The following is a 13,599-nucleotide window of genomic DNA, read 5'->3' as shown; positions in this document are numbered from 1 at the left end:
GCTGCAGCATAAATCCAGCTGAATCCTAAGGTGCATCCTGCAACAGCTCAGGTTTTACTCTTGCTAGAAAACCAGCTCTTAGATCTGCCTCTACAGCAAGTATGGATTCATGTGGCCCATTCCCCTCTCCTCTCCCAACACCCCAGGGCACAAAAACCACAGCCTTTGATTTGTTCCTAGTGAAATTTCACCCTCTGAAGCTCCCGAGCGTGCCTGAACCGCTGGGAACACGTCTGCCCCATTCCGAGTGCGGCGTGCCAGGGATCCGCGCGCTGCCAGATGCCTCCGGTTATTTGTTTTAACTGTTACCTCAATCTTACGCATTTTACAATGAAACAATTAATACCACGGTGAACCTCGAGAGACGCCTGGAAGAGTCAGAACAGGTTTCTTCTGCAAGTATGTATGTTATTGTCCCATTTGCTGGGTTTGAAGCATGAAATCCTACATACTCTGTACTATTTAAGAAGCATTTTAATGAATGCTGCTACCCAAAGGCCTGTGGAAGGAGGGGGAAAGATTCGTTGCAGAGCAGCAGAAAGGTTTTAGTGCTCAGATAAACCTCCTGAGGTTTTCTGCTCACTGGCAGGGCCTAGCTGCAATAGCAAGTGTATTAAAAGACTGATTCTGCCTCTCCTGGTTAATGAACTGTTCATCAAGGCAGCTCACCATGCTAACAAAGACTGATGAAGGCTGCTCCTGCACTGCTGGCCTCGCAGCAAGCAGAGAGCACTGCCTGGGTCTCAGCAGAAAGCCAGGGAAGCGCTAAAGAATGCTGTTTTAATTGACTAGGTATGACCACATTCTTCAACCTTTTACTGTAAGCATAAAAGAAACGGATTTTTAAATCTGAGCAAGATACTTGATCTTCATAAGCAAGGTAAGAATTAGCACTTTGGCACGAGCACCAGAGTCCTTTTCTCCCTATCTTTCATGGGTTCATTAGCATGCACAGCTCCAGCCGCCAGTGTTTGCTGCCAACAGGACCTGGAATTGTACAGCTCCCAATTTATCTTCGGTTACAACACATCTCCTTTCAACTACACACCAGTCAGTTGCACTTTTCAGGACATTTTCACTAACCCTTCATTTCAGAAAGTTTCCCCTTCTGTCATCACAGACAAGAGTGGTGGCCTCTGCTGTTTACCTGGGGGGTTTGGTGTGACCCAAATCAAACCTGCTCAGCAGAATGTGTTTCTGCATTTAAAACAAAGACAGCTCTGAAAAACACAGGCTGACTTAAAAACAGCTGGAAGACTAACTCATACAAAGCCTCTGAAAATTAAAGGAGATGTTTATCACTGCCTAGTCAAAAACCACTACACGGCCTATGAAGTCACTTGCCATGTAATATCTGTATCAGGGCTTTTTCTCTAGAAAATTAACTATCTCCTGAAATTCCTATCAGATGCATTATCAAGCATTGCTCTATCCCTTAAATAAAACTTAAATGGCTATGACAAAATAAAAAAAAATTTCAAGAGCATATTAGGAGTTTTTATCAAGCAAACAATAGCATGAAGCCACTTAGCTTTTCAATTTCACACTCTGGGGCTCTCATACATCAGAAGCCTGTTGTCAAGTCTAAATCCTGTAATTACTCCTCACTTTGCTGACCTCAATAAATAGGTAAACAAGTGCTCCAAGGAATGGCACCTTCTCCAATACAAACTGGGCCGTAGCTCTCAAAGGAACCAGTTATAAGCAGACCTGAGGTTATTTACACACTGCATTCCTGGCCATCTTGCGTCAAAGGCACGTTGACACTACTTTTGGACCCACCAGGATACAGCCAGCTACCAGCTGGGATAATGGTGGCAGGAAAACAAACCAGTGCCTGGTGAAGCTTTCTTCAATAACTTCTCTTTCATGTCAGTTGTTTTCAACAATTGGGCTTAAATATTTTTTTTTCCTGTGCAGAGGAAAAATAGTAACACCATGAAAAAATGTAAGCAAACACATTTTTTCCTTCTCAGGAAACTTGATTAACTGACCAAGGCTCAGTGACAGGATGATAATGAAGGATGCTAGATATGTTTGCCAGATAAGGGAAAAAGGCTTTCAACTCTTCTATGGGACTCCTATTTATCCCTATGATGGATAGAGCTACAGCTGTTCCACCAGCTTCATAAAGAACAAGGCTCCCTGGCTTCCTACAGCAGGGCCTCAATGGCAGCTAAAACAAACCAGGAAACCAACCTCACTGTCAGGGCTTTACAAGAGCCCCATTGAGAAACAGGGAAAGTTGCATCATTTACAAATTCAGCTTTTTGGAACATTTTTACTGTGCCCAAGTTACATACTTCTGCTCACAGCTGCTCCCAAAGCCGGCTGGAGGAGGACACCTGGAAGCCTGAGCCTCTACCTTAGACAGAATAAAACCACACCAAACAAGCCAACAGCTGCAGCCTGCAGCAAGTTCCTCCCCACTGCTACTCCCTTCCCCTCCTCTTTTACTCTTGCATCAACACAAAGCTCCTGAAGACAGAAGTCAGATTTCAATTACCTCAAAGGTGATTATTTGGAAAACTATCAGCTCCCTCCTCTCCTCCATTGTTCTTCCTCAAATTATTCAGTGAAGTCTCCAAGTTCTGCTCATTAACATGGATAAATTGTGACACTCAGCTGTACAACAATAATCTTCCTGAAAAAGCCAAAGATTTCTCAAGCACCAATGCAGAGACCACCAAACTTCAGATAAGCCTAGCACAATTTTTGTTCTTTACAGACCTCTAAGCATGAGCTGATCACATTAAAACTAACAGTTTCAGCAACTTTCTGGCCTCAATTAGGTTCACACTGTTTATAAGTTATACTTATTTTAAGCCAGCAGCACAATTCACATTAACTACAGAGCATCACACACTATACTTCTACCTGTGGTGCAACAACTCCTGAGGGAACTTGTAAAAAAAGCTTGACAGCAGGCAGCACAACTTTGTTTACACTGAAATGAAAGTCTTGAGCATGGACATAAGAAATTCTAAATGAGCAACATCCAGCAAGGACTCCTGGACACACCAAACAGGTCAGGACAGGATTATTTTGGCTGCCACTATGCAAGGAAGGGAACCAAAATGACAGTTTCACAGGTCACCAATTATCCCATCATCTGGAACGCTGCATGTGCTTAGTGTGCATCTTTCCAACAGCACGGCCAGAGCTGGAAATAAGGGTTCAGCAACAGACAGAAAACAGAGGCAGGATTAAAACACCATTATATGGGCAGACAGCAAGGAATAAGATGTATCCAAGGAAAAAATAAAGATACACTACACTATCTACATGATGCTACAAGAGTGGAGGAAGACTTGAACTCTTCAGGGTTTAAGTAGCAGCTCTGCTGGGTATGCCAGATCCCAAAATTTCCTTCACTGTGTGCTCATTTTTACTACCTAGACCTGCCAGTGTGTTCAACATTTCAAGGGCTTGGCCAGCAGTCCCAGGCTCTGGCAGCAGCATCACTGTGCTCCTAAGAACCAGGTACCATCTCATGAGTGTATCACAAATGCTGTGGGTATGCTGTGAATTTCAATGTCTATGAACTTATTTACCTGAATCCATCAAACCACTCCTGCTACTCCCATCCTGGGAAGAGAACCTCATGGAAGCAGGTGTTTATCTACCTTCCCTCAGCTCCCTTCCTCCCTGTGCCCTCGAGCACAGGCAGGCCTGAAGCTCATGGGGAATCAGGGAAGTATCCACCAAGGCATGAAGCAGAAGTTTTTTGCCTCCAACCTGATGAGCAGGAGGGCCCAATAAACTGGATAAGCTGCATGTAAACATGTGATCACCTGATGTAATTAGTTCCTTCTATTTATAGAAAGAACCTGGCCCACAGAGACCATTCCCTAGACAACCTGTTAGTTATTACCTTCATTAATGTCCAGCTGACAAAAAATTACAGGAAGTACTTTTTTTTAAGATACCAAATTTCCACACATAGGTAAACACATACATATATAAAAACAAATATGTATTAAAGAGTGTGTAGTACCATCAGAACTGCAGTGAGGGGTTTTGATTATTATTTTTTAATTAGTTTGACTGGTTATGAACTCTGATATTTGAGACATATTTGCCTAGGGAACCATCCAGCTTTGTATTTATAAGCAGAAACCATGGAAGTTGATAGAAGAATTGTTGACTTTGAAAAATGTGGGTCAGACACAGAAATTCAGACATTTTGCACATCCTGACTCCTGTTTCTTTCCCAGGCATCACTCATGCCTGTGCTGCAGACAATGGTAACAATAGCCTGAATTCAATGTCCAGGTTCATTATTAAGTGTTCAGGTCTTTATAGCACCATCTTCTTAACAGATTAGAAGTCATCTTCTCAAAGCAGGATGACACATAGGGCAGCATCAGGGAAAAGAAAGGAGGCTGAGGAACAACACAGCCCTGGTGAGAATCACTTCATCCAATTCTGTCTTTAAAGAACAATAAATGAAGAGACATCTCTGGTGGGAAAAAAAATAATCAAAACACAGGTCTGAGAGGTTTCTGAGAAGTGAACACATTCAGCCCCAGCCATACTGAACGTGTTCAAAGGAGACAGGGGTGAAAGGACAGCAGCAGTAAGGTGGAAAAAAGGAAAGCAGCACATCAGAAGAGGATGAAGGGCAGACCCATAAAAGCAAAAGCATGAATTTGTCTTCACACAGGCACAAGTGAAGTGTAATTCTGACATCTACATGTGGACTAGGCTTTCCCAAGAACGCTGGGGAAGAGAGAAAAAAGAGCAGAGACAGAAATATTCACTAAAAAAAAAACCAAAACCAACAAAAAATCCTTAGAGCAGGGCATACATTCTTTTCTGCCTTTCCAGATCACCTTCATATCTTGCTCCTGTTGCTATTCTAGACAGAGATCACTGGGAAGTTCACATGATGCCGTGCCCAAAGTCAGAGGCTGTACAGGCAGGTGTTTCACACCAATCACTAGTGCTTGCCAGAAATTCAGCATGGGGTTTTCAGCCTGCTAAATTGTATCCTCAGGCCAGTGCTTTCTGCAGGGTTCAAAGTCGGTAATCTCCAGCTCCATCTAGTTTGCTTCCAGTGATCGTGCAGAGCAGACGTCAGCAGAAATGGGTTAGAGTTGGGTTCAGGCACTCGATTCCCCCCAGCTGGCTGAGATGCTCTTTGCCTTTTGTGCTCAAGATCTGATACACCAACAGGAAGAATGATTTATACAACCTTTTTTTTTTCTTTTCTCCCCTTCATTTTTGGCTACAGGGAGCATTTATTCCATACCCTAAAAAGGTATGTGATTGCATTACAACTGGTATCTGTCAACCCCTTTATTAAAGGGAAGCTACAATACTATTTTTACTCAGCTTACAGAGTTACTGGATACTGCAGTGTTCCTTCGAGGAAGCTGGGCAGACATCTAGTGAGCAGTGGAGCTGGAGACAGCACAAATCGATTGCTATAGGAAGGAAAAGCCAGCTCTGACAATCTGTGTCACAAAAATCACAAGTCTAGCCAGTAACCTGACGTGGCAAGATGCTTTTTGCTTACACTCACTTCTTTCATACCCCTGTAACAAAGCCATGTTATATCCCCCAGATACATTTGCATTTTCACAAGTCCAAGAGAACTTCCTGACTGGTTTAAAAAAACAAAACAAGTACATCCTTCTCACATGATTTATATTCCAACAGACAGCACTTCCTAAATATTCAGACTGTCACACTTGCTTTCAGGGAGATACACCTCCTTCCTACTCTGGAAGTAGCTGCTCCCTTTCTCCACAGCAGATTCCTGCTATTTGCTACTGACTCAAGGTTTGAGAAAGGCTGCAGAGCACAGGAAAAAGTCAAGAACCTGACACGTACCAGTGAGTCAGTCTAGCAACAAAAGCAGTTTAACATCCACTGGTGTGGGTCAATAAACGGAAGAATTTATGTTAGTGTTGAAAAACTGTTTCAGTATCGATGTTACAACTGAAATTTCAAATTGACTCTGTCTTACACAGGGAAACACAGCAACCCTGCTCTCCTGCAGGTGTTCCTCACACCACCACAACAGCACCTACAACCCAAAAAAGGCCTTTTTTGAGGGGGGGGGAAATTCCTGGTTGGTCCTGATTCTTGCTAAAAATACCCAGTTCTGTCACTGACAACTGCACAGAGGCACAGCCCAGCCGGGGTGTCCTTCACACCCGTGGTAAGAGCAGTGCAGCCGGATGTCAGACATGCCAATTACCACTGCTTCCCTTTCACCACCCCACCTAAACAACACCGTGAAATGGAGAGAGACAGAGGAAAGAATTATGAGCTTTATAAGATCTTGTGCAATAAACACAGCAGTCCCCCATTCCCAACTATCAGATCTGCTGGCGGCAGTACAATCTTAACAACACTGAGCTTGTATGTGATAAAAAGACATAAGGCAGCTAAAGGAAGGTGAATATATTTACAAGATAGTGCCAAGATCTCCATAACAAACAGTCATTAGCAGATTAGTATTATGAATCTAATCCAATTAAGAATTTCCTTTGCAAATGCCTGGAGGAGCTGGAATTCCTCTGGGAAGACCTTTCCATGTTGTGAAAGGCTCCCATGAGTCATGCCTGCAGGCTGACATACCAGGAAAGACCAGCTCTGGAGCAGCAGGAACAAAGCACTGAACCCCACCTCGAAGCAAACCGCTGCAGCCTCCTGCTCCTGAGGAGTCAACTCAAAAATGGACTCACAGAGGCACAAAAAAAGGATTTCTCAGTTCCACAAGTCGTGGTCAACATAAAACTGGCACTTTCCTAAGCCAAGGTACAAAAACACAGAGAATTCTCCTTGTCCACTGTCTCCCACTGTGCCATTTTAAACAGCCTTGGAACAATGCACGTGTTTGATGCACACCAGTCAGTGTAGCAGCCATGCCTTGAAGGCAAAGCCTAAATTAAGTAGGTAAACATCCCTCTCCTCAACTTTGAATCCTTTAGAATCCCAAAGCCATGCTCCTACCACTGCACACTGATGTTGGGAACTGCAGCAGAGACCCACGGCTCAATCCCCAATTCTTGCCCACAGTGCTCACACACAGTTAAACAGGAGCAACATCCACACACACAGGTGAGAGTGGTGGTTTGCCAGTCACCCAATCACGAGTTCCTCATATTCTTACTGTGAATGATTTGCTGAAGCCCTCAGCTGAAGTCCATAGATTTAGGCTGACCTTATCTGCCTTTGCACGGAGAGATTTAGGACAAAATAAGGAGAGTGAAAAATCTCATTGGTACAACTCTGCCGAGCAGAGCTGCCAAGACTGATCATGTTACCACATCTGCAGGCGCACACGCAGTGACCCTCCGCTGCCAGAAACCCAGCCAGGGCAATCACTTCCTCCTGCCTCGGGATCCAGCCCGGGCAGGCCCCAAGGCTCCCAAAATATCAGAGCCAGAGATACATAAAAACAAAAGTTGGGTTCTTTTAAAAGCACATACTTAAACCAATATTGTTTTAACAAAGTATCGGTTAAGATGGATACATTGAAATGTTGGGAACGGAACAGTTTACTCTGACCTTCAATATGCAATTACATAAACATTAAAGTAGGGGTTTGCCAGTCACTTACTGTTAAAAAACCCAAACAAACAGAAAGCCTCTTACTAAAAACTTCCTTCACTTAAAACTACAAGCTTTTTTGAAGCTGTGATGTCATTCAATGTACTGAAACCCTGTTCCTAGCCACTATCAGGTAGCAAGTTTGCCTCTCCAGGACCTTCCTGGACATTCCCTACTCCTTGCAGCAGGAGATGCCTCAGACCATTGTAAGATTCACCTGAAACACCCGAGGCAGCCCAAGATGACCATTAAGGGAAGGATTAACTGAGACAATAGACTGGCCATTGTTTTTCTCCCCTCACAGACTGCATATTCATGTAAAAACCTAAAGCTAGAACAAATGCCAAAGATAAAGCAGGGAATTTTAGACAGAATAAGGTGAGGAAAGAGTTATCGATGTCCTACCAGCCAAACACAACTTCTTTCCATTCTTTGTTCGAAGCACTAAAACAGCGTGACTCATAGAAAATACCAAAAATCTAGTTTAGCTTCCTCTGCTGCACTTTGCAGCTCTGTCACTCCTGTTCTTCGACACCAGCACTTGGGTGAAGACTGCCAAATCGGAGGGGAAATGAGCCAAACACTGCAAATATAAACACAAGGAGGTGTTGCAAAAAGTTTGATGGCGGCAGCAGGCCCCGGTAGGGACAGGACAGAATTCTCCCAGCACAGCAGTGAGGAAGCCCAGCTCCGAGGAACCTTTTTGCTGAGCAGGGCCACAGAACTGGCACTGTCGTTTACATAACTGGTCAGCTTTAAGGGACTGAGGTCACTCTGCCATGCCAGCAGAGCTGCACAGCCAGCGGCATGAGATTGTACAAGAGGGACTTGAACCGCAGCATTCAGCGAGGTTTGTGCTTTTGGGCTCCTCCAACCAGAAACTTGGGCAGGGAGACTTAAAAAAAAAAAAAAAAAAAAAAAAACAAAAAGAGAGAGAAAAAAAACAAACACAAAACTGTTCTGTGCTGGTTCTCCCTCCTGTTGTCACTCCCCTCCCCCAGCTTGTTAACTAAACTTTTCCTCTCCCGGGGATCTTTCTAATCCTTCGTAATGAATTTGCAACATCAGTCACTTTGCAAACCCGCTTCAATGTGAATCAAGTTTACTACAAGCTCAAGAAAACACAGGGAATTCTAACAATCACATTGCCAGGAGGAGGATATAAATGGGAAAGAATAGAAGTAGCACTGGAAAATTGGTTTTCAATCATGTAAAGAAGGAGTGTGCACTGTCCCTGGGGGCCTGGGCTAAGGCAGAACATCAGGATGGAAATGCACTCTGCACTGTTACCCAAAGCAGCAGATTGTGGGCAAACAGCAGAACCAGACACCAACTTCAGAGCCAAAAATCCCACGTCCTGCTTTCAAGAATTAGTAGAGACAAAAAACCTCTCTCTGTAGATTCAAACCTGAGGAGAGTCACCTGACCGTGATATTAATCCAAGTATGTTGAAACTAAGTATCTGGCAGGGATTTCACACTTCCCTGTATCCCTCCCACCAGGCCAGTTTATCTGCAGCCAGGCTGGAATCTTTTGGCCTCTCAGAGCACCCACAGCAGCTTCACACTGAACTAGTGACTCCAAAATGGAGTTGTGGGAAAAGCTGACACCCCAACAGAAGACTTGGGAAGTCACTTCCACCCACGTTAATTCAGGAGAGCAGTTGTGCCACAGTGTACCAACAAAACTTGTTATTTACCGCCTCAGATGTGTAACACTATCAGACTCTCAAAGTTCTGGGATCTTTGGCCAAGTGCCTTCTGTTTTCCACAGAGGACAACGGGTTTAAGTGCTAAACTGAAGTTAAGGCAAACTGCTGAAGTTTGAGGGTCACACACCTAGCAAAGCCAGCTTCCTCACCACAGGCTTAAACAACTTGATACAGAAGAACCTTCTCTATACAGGAAGGAGCAACACGAGTCCCTGGGAAGCTGAGCTGGGTTTGTTTCCAGCTGACAGCATGACTTGTGCCAATCACACCCCCGAAAATCCTTTCCTTTTATAATATAGCCCCTCCCATACAGCTGTATGGGAGCTGATTACAGCTGTAATCAACTGATCACAAACCCTAGACCAATTAAAAGCTACATTTTTTGTTATGCTGTATTGATAATAAATTCAATCTGGTACTAAAGCTCATAATAAATATTCAGAGAACAGGTAAGCTGTCAACACAAATCAGAGTGCTCCAGCAGTGCTATTCAAGTGACTCAAACCAAGTCTTGCATTACAGCTACCATTCTTTAAATAAAAAAAGGAGGCAGAAAGGAAGTTGCAAGTGCTGCCTTTATGCCTAAGTTTATACCCATAACGGAAGTTTACTTCCAGCAAAATGCAGGAGGTAATGGGAAGACACATGAAAACAAAAACTGAGCATCCCTTTGAGACAACCTAGGTCACCTGAAGGCCACAGCCAAAGGTCCAACAAAGGTCCAGGAGGAAGGAGGCAGAACAGGCCCAAGCTGGAGGCCTTCAGACAAAGCCTTTCCACACTGTGCCACCTCCCACAGCAGGGTCTGGGCTGCTGTCAAAGGGATCGTTTGAGAAACCCCAGAAGAGGCAACAAATGGGGTGAAAGAGAGTATTTAGAATTGCTCTTTCATTTCTGTTCTGAAAAGTGACTACTTGAAGATACACATATTTTTCTATAATATTTTTACATAAATTCTTATACAATTATAATGCAACTAACTCAAGCACAGCTAAAGCTTTACAGGTATCTGATTTACCTGGTTGTTTCCCACTCGCTAACTACAAAAACATCACCAAATTAAGCCATGAAATTTAGGCATGCACAAAGTGGTCTCATTTATGGTCAGACTTAACTAAGATTCAGAGTTAACTCTGCAGCCTTAGGCACAGCTCTTCCATTCCAAAATGTGAAGTTCTATCCTCGCTAGGAGAACGCTCAGGATGCGCCCGAAAGCAACAACGCCCGGCAGAAGGAAAAAAACCACCCTTAAATTAAAGCTCATCAAGGACACTGGATGCAAAATAATGATAATTACTATCCTGCTAGTAAATATTAGAGGATCTGCACTACCACCACCAGTAGCACTTCCTCAGGGTAGGAGGGATGATGTCATGGCTGCATGCTACAGCATTGTCGGGTTTGCCTGGCTACACGCTGCTAACGGGACACTCCCTACAGAACTGTGACCGCACACCCAGCTCCCCTGCTATCAGCAGCCAGTTTAATAAGTGTTCTGAGACCCTCAATTAGCATAGAAATGCAGAATAGCCAGCGAGCAAATGAAAATCAGAAAAAAGCAAAGAAAAAAAAAACAAACAACAGAGGGAGGGAAAAAAAAAAGCGCAGAGGAGACAGCTGTAACAGGGTGGCAAACAAAGCTCCAAAGCATGAAAGAGAGAAAGGAATGTGGTTAAAAAATCTCCCCTAAGGAAGAATACTCTGTACTCCCAAGCTCCAGCTGTTTGACTTGCCCCGCTCCCTCCTCCACTCCATTATCCACTCTGGCTGTGCTAATTTAACACAAACCGCCCGCCTGTGTCAACTGTTGGAAGGGGGGATTTCAGGATGCATCCAAGCTCCGGGTGCAGAAAAAGGAAAAAACTTTGGGGCGGAAAGTTGAGGAGGCGCTGCTTTTGGCGTGGTGTCGCTTTGTGCCGGGAGAGCTTGGGAAGCTGCGAGGGAAGGCAGCAAGAGCCCATCCTGCTGCAGCCTCCAGCACCTCGAGCTCTGCCACCGCTTCCACACGCACCTCGGTTCCCAGCCGGCAGCCAGATCCACATGCAGAAAGCTCTGCCTTCATCAACAAAGCCACACAACTCCCAGCAAAGAGCGCCCGGCAGCCCCCCGGCTCACGGCAGACACCCCCACGGATGAGACAAGCAGGTCGGAAGAGCAAGGAGGAAGGGAAAAAAGGAGGGAAAGGAATAAACCCGGCCAACGTTAAAGTCTGAAGGCCTGGATTTCCATGGGGAAGGTATTTTCACGTTTGAGATACTGTGGGGAGCGTTGCGAGGGTTTGGAAGTCATATATGCAGCCAAAATGGCGCTGAGAATAAAAATATAATTTAAAGGAAGGTCGCCATATTGTAAACAGTGAGGCAGGGAGACACAGAGACAGCAACCTCCATTATTCCCAGCAGCTGCAGCAGCACGGAAGCACTGGGAACGTCAGGCCTGGTGCGGAGACGCCACCAGGGCTTCCCCCTCTCCAGCCAGGGCCCTCCGGAGGGTTCCCCGCAAGCCAGGCACCCTTGCAGAGGGGTGAGGTGGGGAAGTTTCCCGCTGGGGAGGGCGAAAGGCCGGGCAGGGGCAGCACCAAGGCAGCCAGGCCGCGCAGCCAGCGGCCTCGCTCCTCCTCCAGGCCTCTCGCCCGCTGCTCAGCACAAAAAGAAAGGAGGAGGGAGGACCCCCAACCCTCCAGAAAGCAGCCAGGGGAGGGTTCACCTCGGCTGCCGTGGATTAGCCTAAGGAGGGATGGACCCAAGCGGGGTTTGCACCTCCTTTTTGTTCCTGTCTGCTCCAGCCGGCCCCGCGTCCCCCCCCTCCCCGGGACCTAACGGGAAGCGGGAGAGGCCGGAGGGAAGGTGCTCTGGGCAGATCCGGAGGGAGAGAGCGCCAAGCCTTACCAGCACTGGAGGTGGAAAGCGGCGGGGCAGTGATCGCAGCACAGCAGATCCCCTCCTTCCTTGCAGCTATCGCAGCTATCGTGGTTAGTGGCCCTGCCACTTCGCCTGGGCTCCTTCTCGGGCCTCCTACTCTTCTTCTCCCCATCTTCGCTCTTGGGGGGAGCCAGGAGGGCCTGGATTTGCTGCACATGCACACACAGACAGAGCGGGCTCTGAGGGGCTGCACGGACCCTGACCCAGCGCCCTTCTCCCCGTGCCCGCCGGGGGGACAGCGGCCCTGGGCCCTCCGGGAGGGGATCGGGGGGGGACAGAGCCCCGGCCGAGCCCGCCCCGCCCGCCCCGTGTCCGGCAGGGCCTCTCCGGGGGCCGGGCGCGCTGCCTCCGTCCCTCCGCATTTCCTTGTAAGGCCACGGGGCTCCGGGCTGGGGGGGTTCCCTCGCCATCTTGCAGCCCCGCTGCCCCCCCGGTCCGACCCCCCCGCCGCGTCCCGGGCCTCACCTCCATCAGCCCCCCGGAGGTGTCCAGGTCGTAGACGATCGTCTTGGTCTCCATCTTCTCCCACATTCATCCAGCCCAGGAGCGGCCCCGAGAGCCCCCCCCGGCGAGAGGGAGCGAGGCGGGGACGTGCGGCGGCCCCTCAGCGGCGGCTCCGCGTCGAGGCGGCAGGGGGGGGGGCGCGGCGCGGCGGGGGCGGGCGGGCGGCGGGGCCTATCCCACGGGCCGCTGCGGCTTGCGCGTCGTCCTCCTCCTCCTCCAGCCGTGCCCGGGGGCGGCCGCGGGGGGCCCGACGCCCGCTGCCATTGCCGCGCAGGGGGTGGGTGGGTGAGGGAGGGAGGGGGCGGCGGCCCCGCGCCCGCCGCGGCCGCTCACGCACCGCGCACGCCCCGCGCACAGGCGGCGCCGACGCTCCGGGCCCCGCGCGCACGCGCACTCCGCGCCCCCGCCCCGCCCGCCCCGCGCGCATGCGCGCCCCGAGCCGCCTCCCGCGCGCGGACCTGGCGCGGCGGCGGCGGCGGCGGCGGCGGGGAGGGGACGGCGGGACGCACGCGGAGCCACTGCGCGTGCGCGGAGCGCCTGCCCGCGCGACCCCGCCCCGCCACGCCCCTTCTCCGCCCTCTTCTCGCGCAGGCGCGTGGCGGCGGTCACGTTCCAGCGAGCGGGCGGGGCGGCGGGGACGTCAGTGACGTAACGGCGCCGGACGGGGCGACGGGACACGCGGGCGTCGGCAGGGGGCACTCTGCGAGCGGCGCGCCGGGGTGGTGGGGGCGCGGTCTCTGATTGTGACGTCACCCCGGCACAGGCCACGCCTTTTAAAGCGGCAGTGCACCCCCGGAGAGCACGGGAGAGGCGGGCGGGGAGGATCGGGATATCAGCGGGGTGGCGGTGAGGTGGGCTCAGGGCCCGCGCTCGGGGGTGTGTGTGTGTGGGTGTATC

The 13,599-nt window shown here is 48.7% G+C and overlaps 1 protein-coding gene across 1 annotated transcript in view; it reads right to left on the bottom strand.

The window, feature by feature from the left end:
* Nucleotides 1–13,125, bottom strand: part of PHF12 (PHD finger protein 12) — a 31,796-nt gene extending 18,671 nt beyond the window's left edge. The window contains exons 1-2 of the mRNA XM_074556896.1: nt 12,664–13,125; nt 12,166–12,347 (exon numbers count right to left, since the gene is read on the bottom strand). Coding sequence (XP_074412997.1) covers nt 12,166–12,347; nt 12,664–12,729 — 248 coding nt within the window. The 5' untranslated portion in view covers nt 12,730–13,125. The remainder of the gene's footprint in view (nt 1–12,165; nt 12,348–12,663) is intronic.
* Nucleotides 13,126–13,599: the final 474 nt, after the last annotated feature.

The sequence above is a fragment of the Zonotrichia albicollis genome, chromosome 22 (genome assembly GCF_047830755.1).
Source record: "Zonotrichia albicollis isolate bZonAlb1 chromosome 22, bZonAlb1.hap1, whole genome shotgun sequence".
Taxonomy (NCBI): Eukaryota; Metazoa; Chordata; class Aves; order Passeriformes; family Passerellidae; genus Zonotrichia; species Zonotrichia albicollis.
The sequence above is the reverse complement of the archived record's forward strand: the minus strand, read 5'-3'. Positions and strand labels throughout refer to the sequence as shown.